General features: G+C 33.1%; 2 protein-coding genes across 2 annotated transcripts; one reads left to right on the top strand and one right to left on the bottom strand.

The window, feature by feature from the left end:
- Nucleotides 1–2049: 2049 nt before the first annotated feature.
- Nucleotides 2050–15515, bottom strand: LOC127842299 (sorting nexin-17-like). Its single transcript, XM_052371731.1, has 10 exons — nt 15493–15515; nt 14050–14119; nt 13316–13408; nt 12893–13033; nt 11704–11766; nt 10606–10710; nt 9982–10059; nt 8940–9026; nt 8064–8132; nt 2050–7230 (listed from the first exon to the last, which is right to left on the bottom strand). The coding sequence occupies exons 1-10, from the start codon at nt 15513–15515 to the stop codon at nt 7147–7149; spliced, it is 813 nt and encodes a 270-aa protein (XP_052227691.1). The 3' UTR covers nt 2050–7146.
- Nucleotides 15516–16104: 589 nt separating this feature from the next.
- Nucleotides 16105–18885, top strand: LOC127841303 (waprin-Thr1-like). The gene is made up of 3 exons (XM_052370030.1): nt 16105–16246; nt 18002–18139; nt 18579–18885. The coding sequence occupies exons 1-3, from the start codon at nt 16186–16188 to the stop codon at nt 18665–18667; spliced, it is 288 nt and encodes a 95-aa protein (XP_052225990.1). The 5' UTR covers nt 16105–16185; the 3' UTR covers nt 18668–18885.
- Nucleotides 18886–22678: the final 3793 nt, after the last annotated feature.

The following is a 22678-nucleotide window of genomic DNA, read 5'->3' as shown; positions in this document are numbered from 1 at the left end:
AAATCGGTTTATATTTCAAAATCGTATGGATTAAACATGCCATATGTATAAGTGTGTGTTTCTATTATAGCATTTAAACATACACGCACAATAACATATTATACTCAAAACCCTGTCAATTTAGGATGTTAGTAAAAAAAAAATCACATTTCGTGATACACCATACAGCCTGCACACTATGTTTCAACATTATCTTAACTAAATTTGCATGTTCAGTATTCGTTAACTGTTCTATACTGTATAAGGTGAAACGTACTCTTGCACGAGTATGTATTGTTACTTATTTGGAAGCCATTTAAACTTGAATTGTCTTGTCAATAATATTTATTATTTTTGCATAATTATATCCGTGATCTTGCTTAAAAAATAAAACATACTTATTTTGCTTTATAATTAAAGAACTTGCATTGACATTGTATATGAAGTTGCGTACAGACTCTTTATTTATGATCAAAATGATTCGATTATGGATACATTAGGATCAACATATTGTATAACTCGAAAACAGACATTAATAAAGACGTGTATATAAATTAACGTAGGTCTGCAACGTGTTCAAAAACAAAAGTGGTATTGACATTAATACTTGGAATAGAATGGAATAGACGTAAACAAATACAAGAGGCCCTTTACGATCGTTAACGTGCCCTATAATAAAATATACACAATTCTTGTGATTTGTATCGCAAATGATGCATGCACGCCACACACATGTAAGATGTAACATGAGTACGATTTCGATTCATTATAATACTTACTCACTTCATATTGCACGCATATTTTTATGAATAGTGTGTTTTAGAACAACATTAACTCGCGCTATTTGATAAAGAAAAGCAAATCAATTCACGGGGTCAAAGTGTGTTAGGACGTACAGTAACATTTCACAGAATAATACATTTGATAAAAACTCCGAAATAAACACACGCAATCGCGATCTAATTGTGAAAGTATGTTATCATCGACTTGTACACTAGTGTCAATATCGCCGATATTATTTGAGACTTGTTGATAGGTAAAAATACAAAAGTAATGTAATTTGACAAGCGCAGAACATGACATGAATACAATTTATCAACATTATAATCGGTTCCATAGTCTAACTTATAGATTGTGTCATACCTTTTTGTACATGTTAAATCCTACAAACGTTTGCAACCGTTTTTGTATCATTTTAACAAGTCCGATTAGTTTGCAATTCTTAAATTTAGAAAAGTTGCTCTATTCATTTGGCGTAAAATTGTACAGTTACAAAAATTATAGAAAAATATTTAAGTCAAAATGTAGCTTATGCTCTCTGAAATAGGAATATTTTACATATGTGAATCACCAACTTATCAGTTGTCATGATTAAATGAAAAAGTATAATATACACTCAATACAAAAACAAAATTTAAAACGAACCACGAACAAAAAGTTAGTTTGAACATTTTGAATTCGAGGCTTATCTCCCCTTACCATCGACGCCATATACAGTTATATATCAAGAAAAAAAAACACGGTTATGAAGGCGTGGTAATTTCCTATCACAAAGCGACATTTCGAAACATTATTGTATTCATATCTAATTTTACGGGGCTGTTAAGTCTGTGGTGCGTTATAACTTTTTCATAATGTGTAATATGTGTTTGTCGTGACATTGTGTAAGTTTCATTCACTTGAATCATAAAAATTGCCTCTAAAGTTATAACAAGATTTGTGTTTGACCTGATGATTTAGTGTTTGGACGCACGTGACCCAGATTGATACAATGCCTCAAATGTGATAAGATTATGTCATAAATATGGCCTCTAGATTGGTAACAATGTTTCGGACGCACATGATCCAGATTTAAAATCAAAATCGCCTAAATATTGTCCAGACAAACACTCTGATCAAGTGTCATCAAGATTGGATAAAACATGTGGCATCTGCAGTGGTAACCAGCAAAACGTCAACGACGTACACTGCAAGACACCGGATGTAGGACAAAGGGTGAACACACTTGCTCATCTTGAGCACATCGTGCCAGATGAGTTAAACACGAATTATTCCGTACACAGGTGAAGCTATTCTTCTTGTTTGATTTATTGCATTATTTGGCACATGTTCTCATAGTTACAGCAAAACAGCCACAAACAACCTTTACACGACTAACAAAACAGCAAATCTATAGACTAACAAAGGTCTTGTTCAATCGACAAACTTAACTCCACTACAATTATGTAACTTAACATGTGATTACGGAAACTAAAACTCTAAAGTCAACTATGCACTGGTTATCTCTAAATAATAATATTTATATACAAATAATATGAAAAATAGCCTTGGACAAAGTGATGAACAAATTAAATATGTAACTATAAGGCTTATGAATGTTGTGGCACAGGTATAAGCAATTGATAAAAAGAAATAACTACACTGACATAAATTGTTTTAATAGAATTAAAATATACGAAGACGTATGTTGAAGCAAGTATGTGTTTAGGTTTCATGCTCGACTTATATCTGCTATATTTCGCGAAGAATTTAGTATCTGGCCAAAAACGAATACTTTGACCTTACACAATCGTTTGTTTTCCTTAAGTAACAATGATAAACAGGCTTAAAAATATATAGCTAAACAACAATATATTCACATAATTCCATTTTTATAATATTTATGATTTATATGAGTAAGCATAATCAAAGAAAATCAACAGTACACGGTTATATCGTAAATAAATCTATAAGTTGAGAATGAATATTTAGTTTTCTAGTTCAGCGATTGGGTTGGCATAACACATGACAAATGTTGGTTAGCATAGCACATGACCAATGTTGGTTGGCATAACACATGGCCAATGTTGGTTGGCATAACACATGGCCAATATTGCTTGACATAACACATGGCCAATATTGCTTGACATAACACATGGCCAATATTGCTTGACATAACACATGGCCAATTGGAGGCTGATTCGTCTTTGAGTGCAATGCAATACATGTAGTATGCTTTCAACTGCAATACTTGCTTGAAACCCACTCAATAGGTTGAGTGTTGATTCGCATGTTTTATGTTAGTTTTACCTAGCGCTCGGCTATTCAAAATCGAATCATTAGATATTAATCACAAAACATGTAGTTTGTTCATGGGAATCTCAATCTCCAACGAAAAAAATATAAACACGCTGCAAACACGGATTCTGGAATGTCAAAGTGCATTCATGGATAAACGTTGTAAACATAATCGATTTAGAAAAACGCGTTTATCAACAAATCACAAAAATGTACATCCAAAATGAATACTCTGAAAAATAATATAGGAATAATAATGAATAAAAAATGTATTTTCACTTCAAGTAAATATTTTAACAGCTATAAACCTGGTGAAAAATGTTACTATGATTTAATTTGTGACAAATGTATGTGTATATAAGGATATATATAAATGTTAGAATAATGCCAACAATAAACGACTTTTTTTACATGAAAACGATGCAATTACGAGTTTGTTAGTTTTATTTTATTCTAGGTTATCCGTATTCCATCCTAGATTATCGTCACTAATTGTTTTACAACAAAGTATAATTATAAAATAACAGTAAGAGACAGGACAGGCGGCAACGAGTAAATATGGAATTCAACACAAAATATGCTATTCTATATACAGTCTTATCAAAATTTTTCAAAACATTACTACACCAACTCTGAATATTCAATATGCCTACAAGTTAAACATCAGCCATTAATTATATGAACACAACTATTCGAAATTATTATAAATTACGTTGTTGAAAGCTGTATCTGAATAATGTATGTAAAATGCAACCGTAGTTGTGTTAATGTAAACGACAATAATATGGCACATGCTCAACTGAGTCAATAGTTCCATATTCAAAGTTCAAAATTTGTCACAAAATATAACAGAATGATACAAATATTACAACGTTAAAATATTTCGTAAATTTTATAACAAGATACTAAATAGTCATATACAATTCAGCTCTGTTTAGGTATAAACAATATGAACACATGTTTTTTTCACAAAAGGGATACTCTGGAGTAGATTTATGTTCGTTTCACCTTGCAAGATTTAAAACATCAGGTACATACATGTGTAGATATCATTTACATTATTATAAGTAGTAGTAGTAGTAGAAGTATATAACTGTTTAATTCATTAATGACTTTTTGTGAATGAATTTATTTATTTAATAATAACAATAAAAACAATCTTAAAAATAATAGTATTTTTTCTTCTTTTTCCTCTAGATTATTTTTTAATTATTATTATCATTTTATGGTAGGTTTAGTTTTTTGAAACAAACATGTGTTTACCCCTTTTGTATACAATAAGTAAAATGCATTGATTTGAAAAATATAAGGAAAACATATTATTTTGATACAGACAAGGTGAATCATAGTTAACATTTTAATACATCCATTCAAAGCCAATTCATCTTTAAATCAATCCAAAAAGTCCAATAATAGTTATGTTGTTTTAGCCTTCATTGAAAAATAAACATTTATTATCGCTAACATCAAACTCTCTACACATCGCAAGTACATATGCAATTAAAAACATCCAAGCAAAATGCAATATATTGGATTGTAATTAATTCAGGTGTGAAATTGTGTTTTTTATATAAAAATAAATAAATACAGCGATTTTACCTGAGATATAATTAGATTACAATAGTAAGTTTCAAATATTAAAAACTGGCATTCTGGACAACAAATCCGATAAAAAAAACATGTTTCCATTACAAAAATAAGCAAGATTTTCTAAGTTCTTATGACATCATATTTATGACGTAAATTACGTTAAATATAAGGAAGTTCAATCGTCCATTATGGATTATTTTTCAATCAAAAGCATGCAATTTAAGATTTCAGTGACAAATTGTATTTCATTTCATTGATAAATAAAAATTACATAGTTTTAACCATTACAAATATGCAAATATAATATTTAATTAAATTACAATCTTACGGTGAAATCAACAAAGTCTGTATTGTTTTCAGGTTTGTTCCTTTCAGTACAAAAAATAGGGAACAAATATGATGACTGCAAACTGTTTTGAAAAAAAAATGAGTTTTGAATATGTCATCTGAAATGACGCGTTTTCGTTAAAATAACAAAATAATATATACCCATATGTGAACAAGAACAATGACAACGATTTAACAAAGCAATTACTTAACAAACATTATGTTTGCATGTCATCGACATATTTATGTTAAACAATATTGATAATACTGTGAATACTATGAACAGAACAATACGCCCTATGAGAGGTTCGTTAATCTCTCTGTTATTGTTTTGTGTACAAACATCTTCATTTGATAAAAATTGGTCACACAAATATTCCGAACAATAGTTAATGGACTTGTTCACAGTTAAAATAACTTTAATAAAAAAATGAATGTAAACACTATATATAAACAATTAAAATAGCACTCTTAAGAAAGAAAAATGTTTAAAATATCGGCATGTTTATAAAAACTTATCATTTGTAATCTTTTCAGTTATAAACCAAGTGTAAGGATTTTCATTCATAATACTACTCACACAAAAGTGTATTACTAAAATGGCGTTTTAAATATGCTGCCAATTTAGAAAGCCTGAGTGCTGTAAAGGTAGTATATTAGTTTTTACTCCTATTGGTACCGGGCTTAAATCGCAGTGAAGACAAAATATATTCCAAATAATACAGTTTTCTAATGAAAAGTTGAATGACATTTTTGGCAAATGTAAACAACTCTGATAAAGTTTGTTAATTAACAGCTACAATATCAGCATTTCAATATAACAATATAGATCAATAATTGACAATTACATTTCGTTCTTACAACAACTTCTGGTGGATATATTCAGCAGCAAATCACATGTTTCATTTCCGTAAAGAAAAACACATTAAAAATCTCTACAATTAAACCCCACCTGCCCTTCTCTTAGAAAAGAGCGAGTTCATCTATTTTAGAAGAAAACAAATCAGAACACGTTGTTTAATACAACAAAACATTTCTACTTCTTTTCCATGAAAAGTCAGTTTCATATTTGTTTGTGGCAAAGAACAATCCACTTCATTTGGAATCAACCCAGCTTAACTGTATCCAAATCACTTTGTATCACAATCAAATGAAAGTAGTCCATGGCAAGAGAACACACACAACCTTGAAAAATGTATTTTGTGTATTAAACACTACGAACTCTTTGTCATAAATAAAAATATTCAAATATTGTACCGAAAACTGCCATTCAATGATTGGTACACAAATTCAAATGTTAAATGTGAACACATTGTAAAGACGACTGTGAATGGCTTATTCTATATTATTTCATAACACAACCCATTTTATACGTTAATAATTCATAATGCTTACTTTAAGTCATGTCCGAAGTTGTTTAATTTAACCATTGCCATAATAACAAACATTTCATCATTTCAACCCTCAATATGAAACCAATCAATACAAACCAATATCTTAAAACAGGGCAATGAACACAAACTATCTATTAAATCAATGGTTTTGATCATCAGTGCATATTTAAATGTCCTTTTAAACATTTATAGAAAACACCAAAAATATGTTAGAATTTCAATTGTTGAATGTAACTCTGAAGTAACCCTATACAACTGACATATCTTCAACAATTGTAAATAAAAGCGTTCAATTCAAATCTTATGTAGCATGTTCGATAGTATTTTAAGAATGGAGGTGCAATTCAAATATTAAGTTGCAGTGCAATTATTAAATTGCAATTGGCATATTAAGTTGTTATTTAGATATTAAGTTGCAATTAAAAAATTAAATTGCAATTCAAATAATATAAAGTTGCAATTCAAACAGTAAGTTTCAAAGTTAAGTTGCAATTCAGATAATAAGTTGGAATCAACAGTACGTTTCAGAGTTAATTTGCAATTCAACTTTAAAGTTGCAATTCAACTCTTAAGTTGCAATTCAACTATTAAGTTGCAATTCAAATATTAAGTTGCAATTCAAATATTAAGTTGCAATTCAAATATTAAGTTGCAATTCAAGTACTTATTAGCATTTCAAACATTATGCAGCATATCGAAGACTATGCAGCATTTCAAATATAAAGTAGCATTTCAAACATTAAGTATTATTTCTCGTCATCATATGAACCACTAAGCACACTGAATTCCGACCTTTCATCTAAAGGTCATCATCGCCGATGGCAGCGTCAAAGGCACTGTTGCCAACAGCGTCATTCCCTTTGCCTTTGAGTGACTTCAAGTCCTGAAATGTAACATTAGCTTTTGTTGAAATAGCAGCCATAAAAGGATTCAATGCTTTGTGCTATATTTGAACTCTTTCTATGTGAACTAATGTGTATTTATCTAAGGTTGATTTGGTTAATATTATATTACTATGACATCTATGGCATACTTTAATTTATTTCAATACAGTCTATAGAATTTAGGACAACAAAAGCTAATGAAAACCCCAGAAATGTCACTAACATGAATACAGGTAATTACCCTGCATCGACCTGAAAGCATGGGATCATTTGAGATTGAAAAGTCATGCTTCACATAATGATTCTGACATATTTATTATGTTTCAAATTAATCGGCTGAAATATGTGCTAGTAATTTGCTTTGGGAACTTCTCACATATTATGCGAACAAATTGACCAACTAACCAACAGAACAACAGACAGAGTGACTCCAATATACTCATTCTTTGCGGAGATATAAACAAATGATAAAACATTATGCATTTGCAGTAAATTATATGAGACAATATAAGAAAAAGAAACTATAGCTTTTTTTATACCTTTCCCCCATTGGAAGAAAATTGAAAATGGCTTTTGCAACCAGCCTAAAACCAGAACAGCCTGCGAGTTACTCGCTGTCTGTTCAGTTTTAATGCTGTTTGCTGCTCATCAAGAACTAAGGGTTGGAAATAAGGCCTTTAAACTTTAGTAAGAAAGGTATTTAATTAAATGTTACTTTCTAAGAGACTACAAATGCTTCAAAATACGTATCTACGTGGTAAAGGTTAAAGGAACCAAACTTACGTATAAAAAAATGCACAAAAAAGTTCCCATAAAGAACCAACACACTTACCGAAAACTTCAAAGGGTTTGGAACAGGTTTGTGGGAAAGCAGTACTTTGGAAGACGTATTTTCCTCTGCCTACAATGTGGGATAGCATGTGGGAATGTGTGGGAAGGTACATGAAAAGTGGTGGTGGTGCTTGTTATAGGGGTTACATAGCATGATCAAGAATAAAAGAGAGTATTTATTACTCTGTAAGAAGACTTATGATGTAAAGAGTATATGCCCTCTGTGGTTTCATACCATATTTCAGGAAAGTGCAAGTATGATGTTACTCAGGGTGTATATTTCAAAGATCATTTGTAACTTACAGTGTGACAAATGTATACATATACACTTGAAGTTCTGTCTTAAATTTTATATATTGATACTTGTGCACATGTCACTCAGTAATACATGGTTGCAGTTGAATAGCTCTTATATTAAAATTCTGTTTGAAATTATTAAGAACTCTTGTTGCCTAAAATCCTTTAAGACACAGATATAGTTTGATATGTTGATGTTATTTTATTCAAATAGCGCCGAAATAGCAAAAAGTCTACAAAGGTACAGACAACAGACAACTATTGGCTTTAAAATAAATGTTTCAATGATATTAATGTTGACAAATTGATTTGTTTTAGTCTATTCTGGAATAAAACGAAGAAAAGACAAAATAAAAGAACATTATGTCAATAACACGTGTGATTTGCGCGGATTTACTTCCATATTCACAATGTAAGTGTGGATGATGCATATCGAAAAAAAAGTGTACATAGATTGAAAATGTCACACTTGAATGTGAAGTATGGTCGCTTTCCACAAATTATACAAGGAAATGCCATAATGGAAATGCATAATGGCTGAAGGGCAAAACACGTATTGGAGAAGTCTTCTGTATTTTACCTCTGAACTGGGTTGCTGTGTCAAGGTGGATGCAATGCTGTTCTCTCTATTGAAACTTCTTTTGCCTTTCTTAGACCGATCGGATGGCTGAAACAAACACATAAAACTAGACCGATCTGAAGGCTGTAACAAACACATAAAACTAGACTGATCCGAAGACTGTTACAAACACATAAAACACTGCTTACTTTGACAACAGTGATCAATATGTGGATTGCTTATACATATGGCTGCTTGGTTGAAACATTTAAGACATAAACAGACAATCTATTTGACCTCATTAGAAACATCAAACAATATAACGTTTATTTATCATCTAGGTAAAAGACAGAAATTGAGAGTATAGTGATAATGAAACTTCAAAAAAACATGATCAGGAGAGATCAAAATGTATCAACATCAGCTTCTCTTTTTGTTAAAACAAGCACAAATTGCCTATACAATACAAAATAATGCATAAAGCAAAGACGAAACACAAAATTGATCAAAACTATACTCACTGCATTGAAATGATGAATGTAAAAAAATTTTGGTGGTTCAAAACAATTCCTTAAACAATACCTGTTTATTAATATAAATTCATCAAAGGCACAGTTGTAAAGTTGATATTCCACAATTTATAAGTGTTCCGTTTTAAAAGGAAAGGCTTTTAGACATAACACAATAGACTTTATGCACAATAAGAATTATAAAAAGCAATAAAAACAATTGTGTTTTGCAATTAAAACAACACTACATACATATAGTGTTTATCGATTCTACATAGTTTTATGAAAAGAAATATATTTTACGCAAATATTCTTTTAAGTTTTTTCATCTTGTAATATATCTAAACATATTTTGTTGGCTTTTTGCTACAAATCATTATACAAAAATTAATTATCTTTGTGGTTTGCAATAAAAGCCACACCAAACATATAGTGTTCATAGATTCTATATAGTATTTTAATTATCTTATATGCCTGAGTATGATACACGATTTTTCTTCACAAAAGGGTATTCAATACTTTGGTTTCAACAAAAATGTAATGGTGAAAGATACCTTTTTCATCTTCTTGCCTTGTTTCTTCATTATCAATTCTTCAACCATTCCTTGCAAGCACATGGACATTAGTATTGCCTAAAAGTCATTTTGAAATCAGCCTTAAATACCGCATTGTATTATTATGTTGAAAAAATAATAAGGAACTTAAAATATGAAAATATATATAAATATAATTTTATCATACACTATAGTTTTGAGGGCAGATTCCTTCGTCAAAAGTTGATTTAAGATGTTTGTATTAAAACATATTTAATTGTCTTTATTTACAACTCTTTTGTTCTAAATAACTAAAATTAAGAAACTACCTGTGGATTATATATCAAATTTGGTATATTTTTTATTGTCTTAGATAAACAGGAATTTTATCATATGATTTCTTGATATCATTTGGTTCAAATAAAGGAAGCAGCTCTCTGGAAAAACGGACAAAACTTTCCCCTTTTATGCTTGTTTTTTTGTCTATTGTAAGTTTCTTCTCAGCGAATCAGTTTCAGCGAAAAGTGTTGTCCTTGAGTAGACCGTGCAGACTGCACAGGCTGATGTGGGGCAACACTTAACTTTACATGCATATAGACCGGATTTCCTAGAGCAGCACTCACATTCATTTGCAGTCATGCTTACCTGATCAGACTGGATTGTGATCCACTGCAGACTGTCCCTAGCCATGAGATACTCAAAGGACAGTTCAAGCTGAGTGGAGTCCGTCTGCCGAACACCTTCTGGCACCTACACACAAGGTCACACAATATGCCAATCCGAGTTTAAACTCCGTCCAACCCCAAGCTATCGTTATAGAATAAATTTGAGCAGTGCTCTGTGAAAACTTGGCTTATCAAATGTGTGTAAAGTCTTGTCCCAGACTATCTTTGGCAGCACACACAGGTTAATCAGGGACGACACTTTTCGCTTTCATTGAATTTTTTGTTTGAATGAAGTCTCTTCTAAACAAAGCTCCAGTTTAGGCGAAAAGTGTCGTCCCAGAATAGCCTGAGTGAACTGCACAAACATTTAGGCACATGCGTTAAGTCCCATTTTCCCAGAGCGTGGCTCATTAACTTTCATTCAACAATCACAACCATTTATTGCTGCTATTCTTGAAATCTCAAACAAAGTGCACAACTTGTTTATGAATATAGTAATCGCAAACAAAGTGCACAACTTGTTTATGAATATAGAAATCGCAAACAAAGTGCACATCTTGTTTATGAATATAGAAATCGCAAACAAAGTGCACAACTTGTTTATGAATATAGAAATCGCAAACAAAGTGCACAACTTGTTTATGAATATAGAAATCACAAACAAAGTGCACAACTTGTTTATGAATATAGAAATCGCAAACAAAGTGCACAACTTGTTTATAAATATAGTTGTATAGACAGATGGTGAAACTAATATATGCCAAAATATTGCTGTGACCAAGTGGATATGGGGCCCGCCCTTTGACGGGGAGGTGAACGATTCAATCACCCTATGGGGAGTGTTCTCTAGATCTCCCCAAAAGACATGAAGCACTGGTTGTACCCAGCAAACCGACTTGTGAGCAATTCAATAAACCTTAGTTTGGCTTTCGATGCAATTGAGCTTAAATGAATAGGTTTAAACTTATTATTTGCCCTCATTTGCGAGTGTTATAACTAAAATCAAATGCATGAGGGTTAAGTATAAATAAATACTTATCACACACAAATTATCTATTAAGATCTCAAGTCTATATACAGTGGTAGTTATCCTCCAACATCGTATTCGGGTTATCTTAAATGATCCCTCTTTGACTGAGTCCTGCAAAACAAAACACACAATTACAAACAATCAAACAAAATAATGTCTACACAAACGTTCTTTATCTGAAACATTTGGAAACTCATGTTCATGCAATTGGAATTTTGTGTGTTCTCTGAAAAATACTACATTTATTTTTGTTGACATGCAATTTTTGTGGATGCATACAATTTGGCATTTTTGTTAAATCTTAAATATACGGATTATTATATAATATCTGATATTACACGTTGTACTTTAACGTTTGATTAAATCCATTAAATTTGTGTCTGCTGAGTAATTTTGGTTTCCCAGTAACACTAGAACTTTGTCACAAATGCAACCTATACAACCACACCGATTTAAGAATGAATAACTTAACTAGAGTGTAAACACGGTTTTACTATAGCCATATAATGAAAAAAGCCACACCACCTGGTGGCCATGTTTTTCAACCAACCTGCACCATTTTAAAACTTGGCCAAGATACCATTGGCACATATCTTCTGACCAAATTTCATGAAGAGCAAACAATAAATGTTGCCGTTAGAGTGTTCACAAGGCAAATGTTGATGCCGAACGCCGCAAAAAAAGGCGATCATAAAAGCTCACCATGAGCACATTGTGCTCAGGTGAGCTTAAAATGGGAGGATATAAATGGGTATGAAAAACATTTCTTGCATGTTTTCAGTGCGTGTGATGGCGTTTTGAAGTTTCAATTTAATCAACCGAGTCATAAGATATAAGTTTGATCCACAAACCTTTTTTGCTGACTAACAGAATGACCGATTGAACGACAGACCAAACAAGTGAATCCAATCTTCCCCCTTTGTATTGGTGTATAAACAAGAGATGTGTTTGTCTGAAACACAATGCCCCCAACTGCGCTGCTTTAAAGCCATATGTTTGACCTATTACCTTGAAGGATGACCTTGACCTTTCACCACTCAAAATGTGCAGCTCCATGAGATACACATGCATGCTGACTATCAAGTTGCTATCTTCAACATTGCAAAAGTTATTGGCCATGATAAAGTTTGCAGACGAACAGACAGACTGACAGACTGATGGACAGTTCAAAAACTAAATGTCGCCCTTCGGGGGCATAAAAATTGAGGCAATATCTGATAAACTCAAGTTAACTTACTGGAGCCAGCTTCACTCTAAAACTGAGCTCCTTGTTGCCAGCAGCGATGAGCACATGGGACTGATCCTGCGGGTAGTCTGCCACACACGGGTGAAACTGCATGTACCCATAGTGCTTCAGTGTACGCGCTAGAAGCAGGAACTGAAAACGTAAAACAAGATGGCGACTTTGTTATTGTTTCATTGTTGAGCCTTTTTCTGGGAAAACTGGGCCTTATGCATGTATGTGTTAAGTGTCATCCCATAATTGCCTAGTATGGAGTCAGCAGCTAATCAGGGATGACGCTTACTGCCTACACTATATTTTCGCTATGAAGAAACTGCCTTTAAACAAAAAATACCATAAAAGCCGAAAGTGTCGTCCCTGATTAACTTGTGCACACTGCAGCTACATTAGTTAAGTAGTAATTGAACAATCACATACCTCTCGTTTTGATCCTTTTTGCTGTAATGATTTTAGATGTTCTTGCTGCTCTTCTGTTGTTATCACCCATCGCCTTTCAATGTCGTTCACAGCCTGGAACAAAGAATAAACACTCTCAATCTCTTGTCAATCTATCGCCTATACCCCATGAAAAGGGAATGCGAATGCATTCATTTATTTTATGCTTTCCAGTGGTTTAAAGAGAAATATCGGTGAATTACAACTGATAATTCACTGTTTTTTAGAGAATGAAAATTAACAGTGAAACATATCAATAACTGTCACTGCTACACTGTGAAAAATCGTAATTTTATGACGTTACAACACCATTATTTCAGCAAAAATACAAAAATAAACATTTGTAAGCCTGAAATAAAAAGAGAAATGATTTTTGTTTCACTCATGATCATTTTTCTCAATGATCACTTGTACATTAATATCATTATTCCACTAAATCCATCAACTATCCTCTATATAAACATATATGAAATATGCCAATAAACAAACAAAAATATTGGTTGTAGCCAAAGGGTATATTAATTTGAGTTTTCTTTTTTCAGATTTTACTGAATATTTACGTACATGAATTAAGTACAGAAACACATTTATTTATGAGTATATGTGTATCAACATACCAGTGCCAAAACAAATCTATAATTTATATTAAAACTTCTTGAGCATCTTGAAGTTCACAATGTCAAAACAAATTACCCAGGTAGTTTAAAACACATTACCTGAACATAAAGAAGATTCATGGTAACTTTGTTGGCCAGCAGTTCATCATCAAAACTTGAGTCCCAGTAACTGGAATGTAGTTGTAACACAACATGACATTTTACAGATATTTTATGACAGTTATTTAGTCATGATACACTATTTTACAACAATTATTTGGTCATAATACAATGAAGCTTTACCACTATTTTACAACAATTATTTAGTCATAAAACAATGAAGCTTTACCACTTTTTTACAACAACTATTTGGTCATAATACATTGAAGTTTTACAGATATTTTATAACAGCAATAACATATGGAGATGTAAATAGAAATATCCAAGGACGCAAATGATTATTTTAACATAATGTTATTATTTATTTAACATCACCCCTATCATCTTTAAATATCAATCTATCTGTAAAATATAAATCTCAACATACCTACAGATAAAAACTTGAAAATTAACACAACAAATATTGAATTGATGTCCCCGCCGTGTTCAAACGTTTGTGACAATCGGACAACATAGATTCTTTATCCCTCCCCTTAAGCGCGGGATAATAAATAGTATAAATGGATTTTTGGAAGACATGTTAACAAATTGTTTATTTGTCTCAACATTAAACTAAGAGTAATTAATAGAAAACTGGAACTAGAAATAGAAGTAATGTAGTATTTCCATGAAAATATATCAAGAAATATGGAGAAAACAATAAATGTTTGAAAATTAAGTTTGATAGTATTAATTCATTTTTATATCTACTTGTATTAAAAACGAACTCTTGTACATGAATGAATTATGATATATATTCGAATACATCAACAGATGACTACACGAATTTAATTACAACGCTCAGTAATAATCTTTATATTTAGTAATTTAATTTAGCACGAACATTGTTCATTCCAATGTAAGATCTTATAATTTGAAGAAATTTCTTTTATGGTTGCCTAAGTTCGTCTCTTTACTCGTGTCATCGTATAATGATTAAGCATGCAATGAAAACACCTGAAATAAAACTTGCACTTAAACAGAAATGTCATCAACACAATAAATCTTTTCTCTGTACAACTTCATACAGATTTACGAGGAAATACTGTCATTATATAATGGTTGAAACAACCGCAATTGCGTTTCCACGAAGGAAATCGTTAATTTAAGTTTTAAATGTCACAAAACATATTTATGTTTTTGTTTTTCTCCGTTCATGTCTTTAACATTTTTATTTAAAGGGGTATAGGCCTACATCCTTTAGAAGCTGAATTTGCTGAAAACATACCCACTTACTATTATAAATAATTCAATGGCTATAACAAAACAGTAAATTCTAAGATTTTAAAAATAAACAAAATCTAGTTCATTACAAAGGCTCAAACAGACATAAATTGACACGACCTTTAAATAGGCAACGCATGGACGATTCAGTGCTATGGCCTCACTTTGCTCGTATATTACCAGGTTGCAGGATCACGTGACATTGTGGGGTTCCCCCTTTAACTTTAATTGATGTAAACACGATGGTAAGTGGTGCTTTATTTCAAATAACTTTTTTAAACAATATTTCTTAAGAATTTCAAACAGTTCATAAGAGACAAATTTTTATGCTGCTTACGGCAATGTAAAAAAAACATCCGAATTACTTTATTTAATTAGCCTGTCATCTTGTTCAAAATTCGATTTGTAGTACACGGTTATGATTCACGCAACGTGAAATTTTGACACCGATTTCAGACGTTTTCAAGGATGTATTCCTATACCTTAAGATTTTAGCACAATCTGCAAGAAAAACTGTCTTATGCATTAACGATTTTTGCAAATGTATTCCAATAAATTGAGATATCTCCAAAATCAAAGCTCTTAACGGTTTGATCACATTCTGTCCAGCCCGTGTGTAAACCCCTGAAAAACCCCGTTGATTCTGTACCCTGATTACAACCTCTTTAAGAACTCTCCGAAAAGTTTTTAATACATTGTCATTCTTTATTTTATTGTTTATGTGCGATTGTGCAATATGACGTTCAACGTTCACAGTAATTCTTTGTTGTCAAGACAGTATTTAAGCGCACGCCTCGCGCAACGATGGGCCATGAACAGTGTCGTTATTATAATAAACAGCGTTAGATTTCGGTGTCGATTGTTTCAGCAGAAATGAATTTGTTGTGCTTTGCTTTGATCCTGGTTTCCGTTGGAGCCCAAATATATCGAAGAGGTTAGTGACATAATGCTTATAATAATAATAATAATAATAATTATTATTATTTGGTCACGCTCCAAAATACCTTACAGAACTTTTAAATGAAAAAGTACCAGCACGTAACCTACGATCTACCGTCTCGTATGACGGATGTTATGGCGTGAAACGCACAAAGAGAAAAACGTTCATGGACAGGAGTTTCGGAGTTGTTGGTCCGAAACTGTGGAATGACCTACCATCAAGCATTCGGACTTCTGTCTCCATAGACATTTTCAAAAGGAATTTGAAAACATTTCTCTTCAGAGACTTTTACAACCTATTTGAATTTGAATACATGTGGTTTCAAAACAAATCGAGACTCAGTTGTACGGGCTTATTTGTCCAACATCCATGACTCGGAGGATTAAGAAATTAAAGAATTGTGCGGGCGTCTTTGCTCGAAAAGGATATTTATTGTTCAAGTGACCGGTAACCAAAAATCATTAGGGCTTCTTTGCTCAATGATTGAATGGGATCATCCGGCGGTCTTTTAGTCACGCTTAGTCTCTCTAGTTGTATCTTAAAGTCACACTGAAATTTTAACCTTTAAGTTGGGTCTTGTAGTAACTCTTGGTCAGTCTATTTGTGACTTGTAGTCACAATAGTTCAAATTAGGTTAAAACCCAAAAGAAGTGTCTGTAAGGGTGACAGGTGACCGGTAGCTGTAGGATCCGACATCCAGAGTGCATAAATATCCCTTCACGTATCCTTTTAGTTCATGAAAAAAGTGTCTTTATGTTGCCAAAATTTTGCTCATAATATTATTATAATTATTGTCTTAACCCTAGTTATATCAATTTATTACATAATATTTTATTTTTCCTGTGTTTTAATATCGTAGCCTGTATTGTTTTATTGCTTAAGTTTCTTACAGCATTTTTTTATATCACACATATTTAGATTATTAATCCTTAATTAATGCTGCATAAAAGTATCAATCACTCTTATTGTTTTATAAATTGTATGTTTATGTATATGATTTGTACAACGCCATTGAATATAATTATATAAATAGGCGTTTCATCAAATTAGCAAGTTTTAAGTTTAAAGTTTTATTATTATTATTATTATTATTATTATTATTATTATTATTATTATAATAATAATAATAATAATAATAATAATAATAATAATAATAATAATTATTATTATTATTATTATTATTATTTATTTATAATTATTATTTGTATTATTATTATTATAACAACAATGAGCAAAATAATAAAATTAATAAAAAATAATCCTAATTGAAAAACAAAGATAACATGAAAATTATAAATAGAAAATGATAATAGTATTGCTAAAACAATGCGTTTTATGAACATGGTACTTATGTTACTAACACCGTTGAAGAAGCACTGGTTACAAACTTCAAATAACGTAAACAAATAAAGTAGACTCAAAATAAGAAAGTGATAACGTTTGAAAACAGCGTTATAAAATTTAAAATTGTTTTTTTTAAACAAAAAATGTTTTATTGATGTACAAATCATTACTAACTTACGATATTTTATTTAAGCATGCTCTAACAAAATATAACACAATAATATAAGACAATATTTTCGTCACGTAAGCTGGCTCGATTATTACAGAAAAGTTCGCTTACTGCCCGCCGACACAGGGAGTCGGACATTAAGCTAAGATGAGTTGCGAGCTAAGATGAGTTGCGTATTTGTTTATGCATGGAATCGCACAAGTTAATTGCAATAAATATGTTACTGTTTGTTTCAGACAAGCCCGGTTTCTGCCCACCAAATGATGGCTCCGGACATTGCGCTGAGCTTTGCACTTCTGACTACAGTTGCCCTGGTAACCAAAAGTGCTGCAGCAACGGCTGTGGTGGTAATAGCTGTGACGAGCCTACCGCAGGTGAGCACATGTAGAATGTCTTCGCGCGTCAGTGTCACCTGCTTTTGAGCCTACTCAAACTCAACTGGTCATTGTCGGCTCAGGTACTACTTACAAGTACCCCGTGTACTGTGTTGTATACTTAACAGTGCCAGGTGTACTTTTAAGCAGTGCCTGAGCCGACAATGACCAATCGAGCCGTACTATTAAGCCCACTAAGTGTGACACGTGACTAGGAATGCTAAAGGGTACTCATAAGGTTAAAGGTTATCCTATTGCAATAACGCGTACATTTACCACACTAACACAAATATTCAAAAAATAAAGTCATAGCAAGTGCGAATACAGAGAATAATGTCTTCAAATAAATGCTGTCTATATTTTTTTAGAGAGTATAGAATTGCAAACCAAATATATTTAGTATACTGTAACCTGTACAAAAGTTTCTTGTGAATTTCAGTCGACTGTTCAGCGGAGTATTGTTCAAGACCAACCTGTAGCAACCCCGTCCGACCATCCGGCCAGTGCTGCGCAGTCTGTCTATACTAGACCAGACAGTTCGGACAGGGGGATCGACGCTAGGGGTCGCTTTCATGGTGCGGAGCGGTATAGCTGTGACGTCATCGTTTTTTAAAAATAATTCCGATTTAGGATCTTCGATTCTTAAATTCTAAGCATTTGTTTGCAAAGAAATTGCGCATGTAACAATGCGACTAGATGCGTTGTCATTAATTTAGCTTTTAATAAAGTGTCTTAAAGAAAACCAATGTATCATGTAGATTTCGCTGAATTGTTAAAGTGTTGGTTAGGAGTCAAAAACTATAGAATTAATTTAAAAAACAAGTTGACAGATTGATATCGATAAAAAAATTAAAGCACGTGGATATATTATTTTGTTTTAGTTTGAAAAAATTAAATTAAAAAGAGCCTCCTATCTGTAATATCATGCCTTCACAATAAATCACCTAACTGCCTTAATATTTCATAAATGATACACACATCATCACCTATCGAGTTGTTTCGATAGCTCCGCCATGTACCGACATTGTCTATCGAGTGGTTTCGATAATTATGCTATATGTTCTGACATCGCCTATGGAGTGATGTCAATAACTTCGCTATATGTACCTATATCGCCTATCGAGTGGTTTCGATTACTCCGATATGTACCGACATCGGCTTTAGAGTGGTTTCGATATCTCCGTTATGTTCCGACAAAGCCTATCGAGTGGTTTCGATAACTCCGCTATGTGTACCTACATCGCCTATTGAGTGGTTTCGATGACCCCGCTATGTACCGACATCGCCTACAGAGTGATGACAATAACTCCGATATGTGTTCTGACATCGCCTATCGAGTGGTTTCGATAACTCCGCTAAGTGTACTGACATCGCCTAACGACTGGTTTCGATGGCTCGGCAATGTACCGACATCGCCTCTCGAGTGTTTTCAATAGTTTCGCAATGTACCTACATCGCCTATCGAGTGATATCAATAGCTCCCGTACATGTACCTACACCGCATATCGAGTGGTTCCGATAACTCCGCTATGTACCGACATGGCCAATCGAGTGGTTTCGATAGCTCCGCTATATGTACCGACATCGCATATCGAGTGATTTCGATTACTCCTCTATGAACCGACATCGCCTATCGAATGGTTAGGATAGCCCCGCAATGTACCGACATCGCCTATCAAGTGATTTCGATAACCCTGCCATGTGTACTGACATAGGCTGTCGAAAGATGCAAATAGCACCGCTATGTACTGAAATCGCCTTTCGAGTGGTTTCGATAACTCTGCTATGTGTACTGACATCGCCTATCGAGTGATGCCAATTACTCTGCTATGTGTTCCGACATCGCCCGCCTATCGAGTGGTTTCAAAAGCTCCGCTATGTGTATCTACAACGCCTATATAGTGGTTTCGATAACTCCACTATGTGCACTGACATCGCCTTTCGAGTGGTTCCAATAACTCCGCTATAAATATTTACATGGCCTATCAAGTCTTTTCGAAAACTCCGCTAATTGTACCTACATCGCCTTTCGAGTGGTTTCGATAACTCCGCTATATGTACCTACATCGCCTATCGAGAGGTTTCGATAACTCTGCTATGTATACTTACATCGCCTATCGCGTGGTTTCGATACTTCCGCGATATGTACCTACATCGCCTATCGAGAGGTTTCGATAACTCTGCTATGTATATTTATATCGCCTATCGAGTGGTTTCGATATCTCCGCTAGGTGTATCTACAACGTCTATAGAGTGGTTTCGAGACAGATAAACATACGGTCTGATTGACTGATTGACTGACTGACCGACCGACCGACCGACCGACCGACCGACCGACCGACCGACCGACCGACCGACCGACCGACCGACCGACCGACCGACCGACCGACGACGACGACTGACTGACTGACTGACTGACTGACTGACTGACTGACTGACTGACTGACTGACTGACTGACTGACTGACTGACTGACTGACTGACTGACTGACTGACTGACTGACTGACTGACTGACTGACTGACTGACTGACTGACTGACTGACTGACTGACTGACTGACTGACTGACTGACTGACTGACTGACTGACTGACTGACTGACTGACTGACTGACTGACTGACTGACTGACTGACTGACTGACTGACTGACTGACTGACTGACTGACTGACTGACTGACTGACTGGCTGGCTGACTGACTGACTGACTGACTGACTGACTGACTGACTAACTGAGTAATGATCTCAATATTAAGTAATGTAATTGAGCTTTTATATTGTTCATTCCAATATAAGATCTCTTTGCTCGTGTCATCGTCCCATGATGATGTATGTTATGACAACAACTGTAATTAAACGTTCACTTAAACAGAAATGAAATCAACAATAAATATCTATTTATGAGCATTACATAAACATTAAGAGGAAATCATGTTGGTTCAAAGAACTGCAATTACGTGTCAACGAAGCAAGTCATTAATTTGAATGTCACAAAACATATAAATATATATTGTTATTGTCCTCCATTCATGTCATTTACATCAGAGATGTAGATAACATCTACGTCTCTGTTTACATCTACCTTTAAAGGGGATAGTTCTGCAACATCAAGTCGTTGACTTTGTTGAAAATACATCCACTTATTATTATAAATGATTCAATTGCAATTAATCAAATAACCTTGTTTTAAGATTTAAAAAGTATATTTCAATACAAAAACTCAAACAGACGTAAATTGACACGATGTTTAAATATGCTACACGTGGACAGTTCACTCTGATGTAACATTACAGCCTCTTTAAGTATATCCCGAACAGTTTTTACAACATGATCATTGTTCATTTAATCGTGTATATGTTATGTTGACGTGCAACGTATACATAAAGTCTTTGTTGTGCAGTCTGTATTTAAGCGCCCGCAAGAACGCCACGAAGATCCGTACACAGGTTCACAATCTAATAAATAGGTTGTATTTCGGCGTAGATTGTTTTAGCAGAAATTAAGTTGTTAAGCGTTGCATTTATCCTGGTTGTCGTTGGAGCCCAGCAATATCGAAGAGGTTCGTGAAATAGTAATAATAATACAACAACTACTACTACAACTACTACTACTACTACTAATACTATTACTATTACTACTACTACTACTACTACTACTACTACTACTACTACTACTACTACTACTACTACTACTACTACTACTACTACTACTACTACTACTACTACTACTACTACTACTACTACTACTACGACTACTACTATTACTATTACTACTACTACTACTACTACTACTACTACTATTACTACTACAACAACTACTACTACTACTACTACTACTACTACTACTACTACTACTTCTACTACTACTACTACTACTACTACTACTACTACTACTACTACTACTACTACTACTACTACTACTACTACTACTTCTACTACTACTACTACTACTTACTTCTACTTCTACTTCGACTACTACTACTACTACTACTACTTATACTACTACTACTACTACTACTACTACTACTACTACTACTACTACTACTACTACTACTACTACTACTACTACTACTACTACTACTACTACTACTACTACTTCTACTACTACTACTACTACTACTACTACTACTACTACTACTACTACTACGACTACTACTACTACTACAACTACTACTACTAATACTACTACTACTACTAATAATAATAATACCTACTACTACTTCTACTACTTATAATAATAATACTTATAAAAATACTACTAATAAAAATAATACAGTAATAATAATGTTTATCACAATAACCCTTATCAAAATACAAAAATAACATAACAATTATACATATACAATGATGGCATTATCGCTAAAACAGTAACTTTTAATGAACGTTGTATTTTCGTTACTAATACGGTTGACGTAACATTAATTTAAATATTGAAATAACGTAAACAAATAATATAGACCCACAATTAGATAGTGATAACGTTTGAAAACAGCGTTTTGAAATATTAACGTCCAAAACAACTTGTAAACATAATAATAATACTAAT

This window comes from Dreissena polymorpha, chromosome 8 (assembly GCF_020536995.1).
Source record: "Dreissena polymorpha isolate Duluth1 chromosome 8, UMN_Dpol_1.0, whole genome shotgun sequence".
Lineage (NCBI taxonomy): Eukaryota > Metazoa > Mollusca > Bivalvia > Myida > Dreissenidae > Dreissena > Dreissena polymorpha.
This window is presented reverse-complemented; position numbering and strand designations above follow the sequence as displayed.

Coding starts and splice junctions, on each gene's coding strand:
- LOC127842299 (XM_052371731.1), bottom strand. CDS start 15,515: ATGTCACGTGATCCTGCAACCTG. Junction 10,711..11,703: donor GTTGGAGGATAACTACCACT/GTATATAGACTT, acceptor CCTTGTGTGTAG/GTGCCAGAAGGTGTTCGGCA. Junction 9,027..9,981: donor AAGGCAAGAAGATGAAAAAG/GTATCTTTCACC, acceptor TGTTTGTTTCAG/CCATCCGATCGGTCTAAGAA.
- LOC127841303 (XM_052370030.1), top strand. CDS start 16,186: ATGAATTTGTTGTGCTTTGCTTTGATCCTGGTTTCCGTTGGAGCCCAA. Junction 16,247..18,001: donor AGCCCAAATATATCGAAGAG/GTTAGTGACATA, acceptor TGTTTGTTTCAG/ACAAGCCCGGTTTCTGCCCA. Junction 18,140..18,578: donor CTGTGACGAGCCTACCGCAG/GTGAGCACATGT, acceptor TGTGAATTTCAG/TCGACTGTTCAGCGGAGTAT.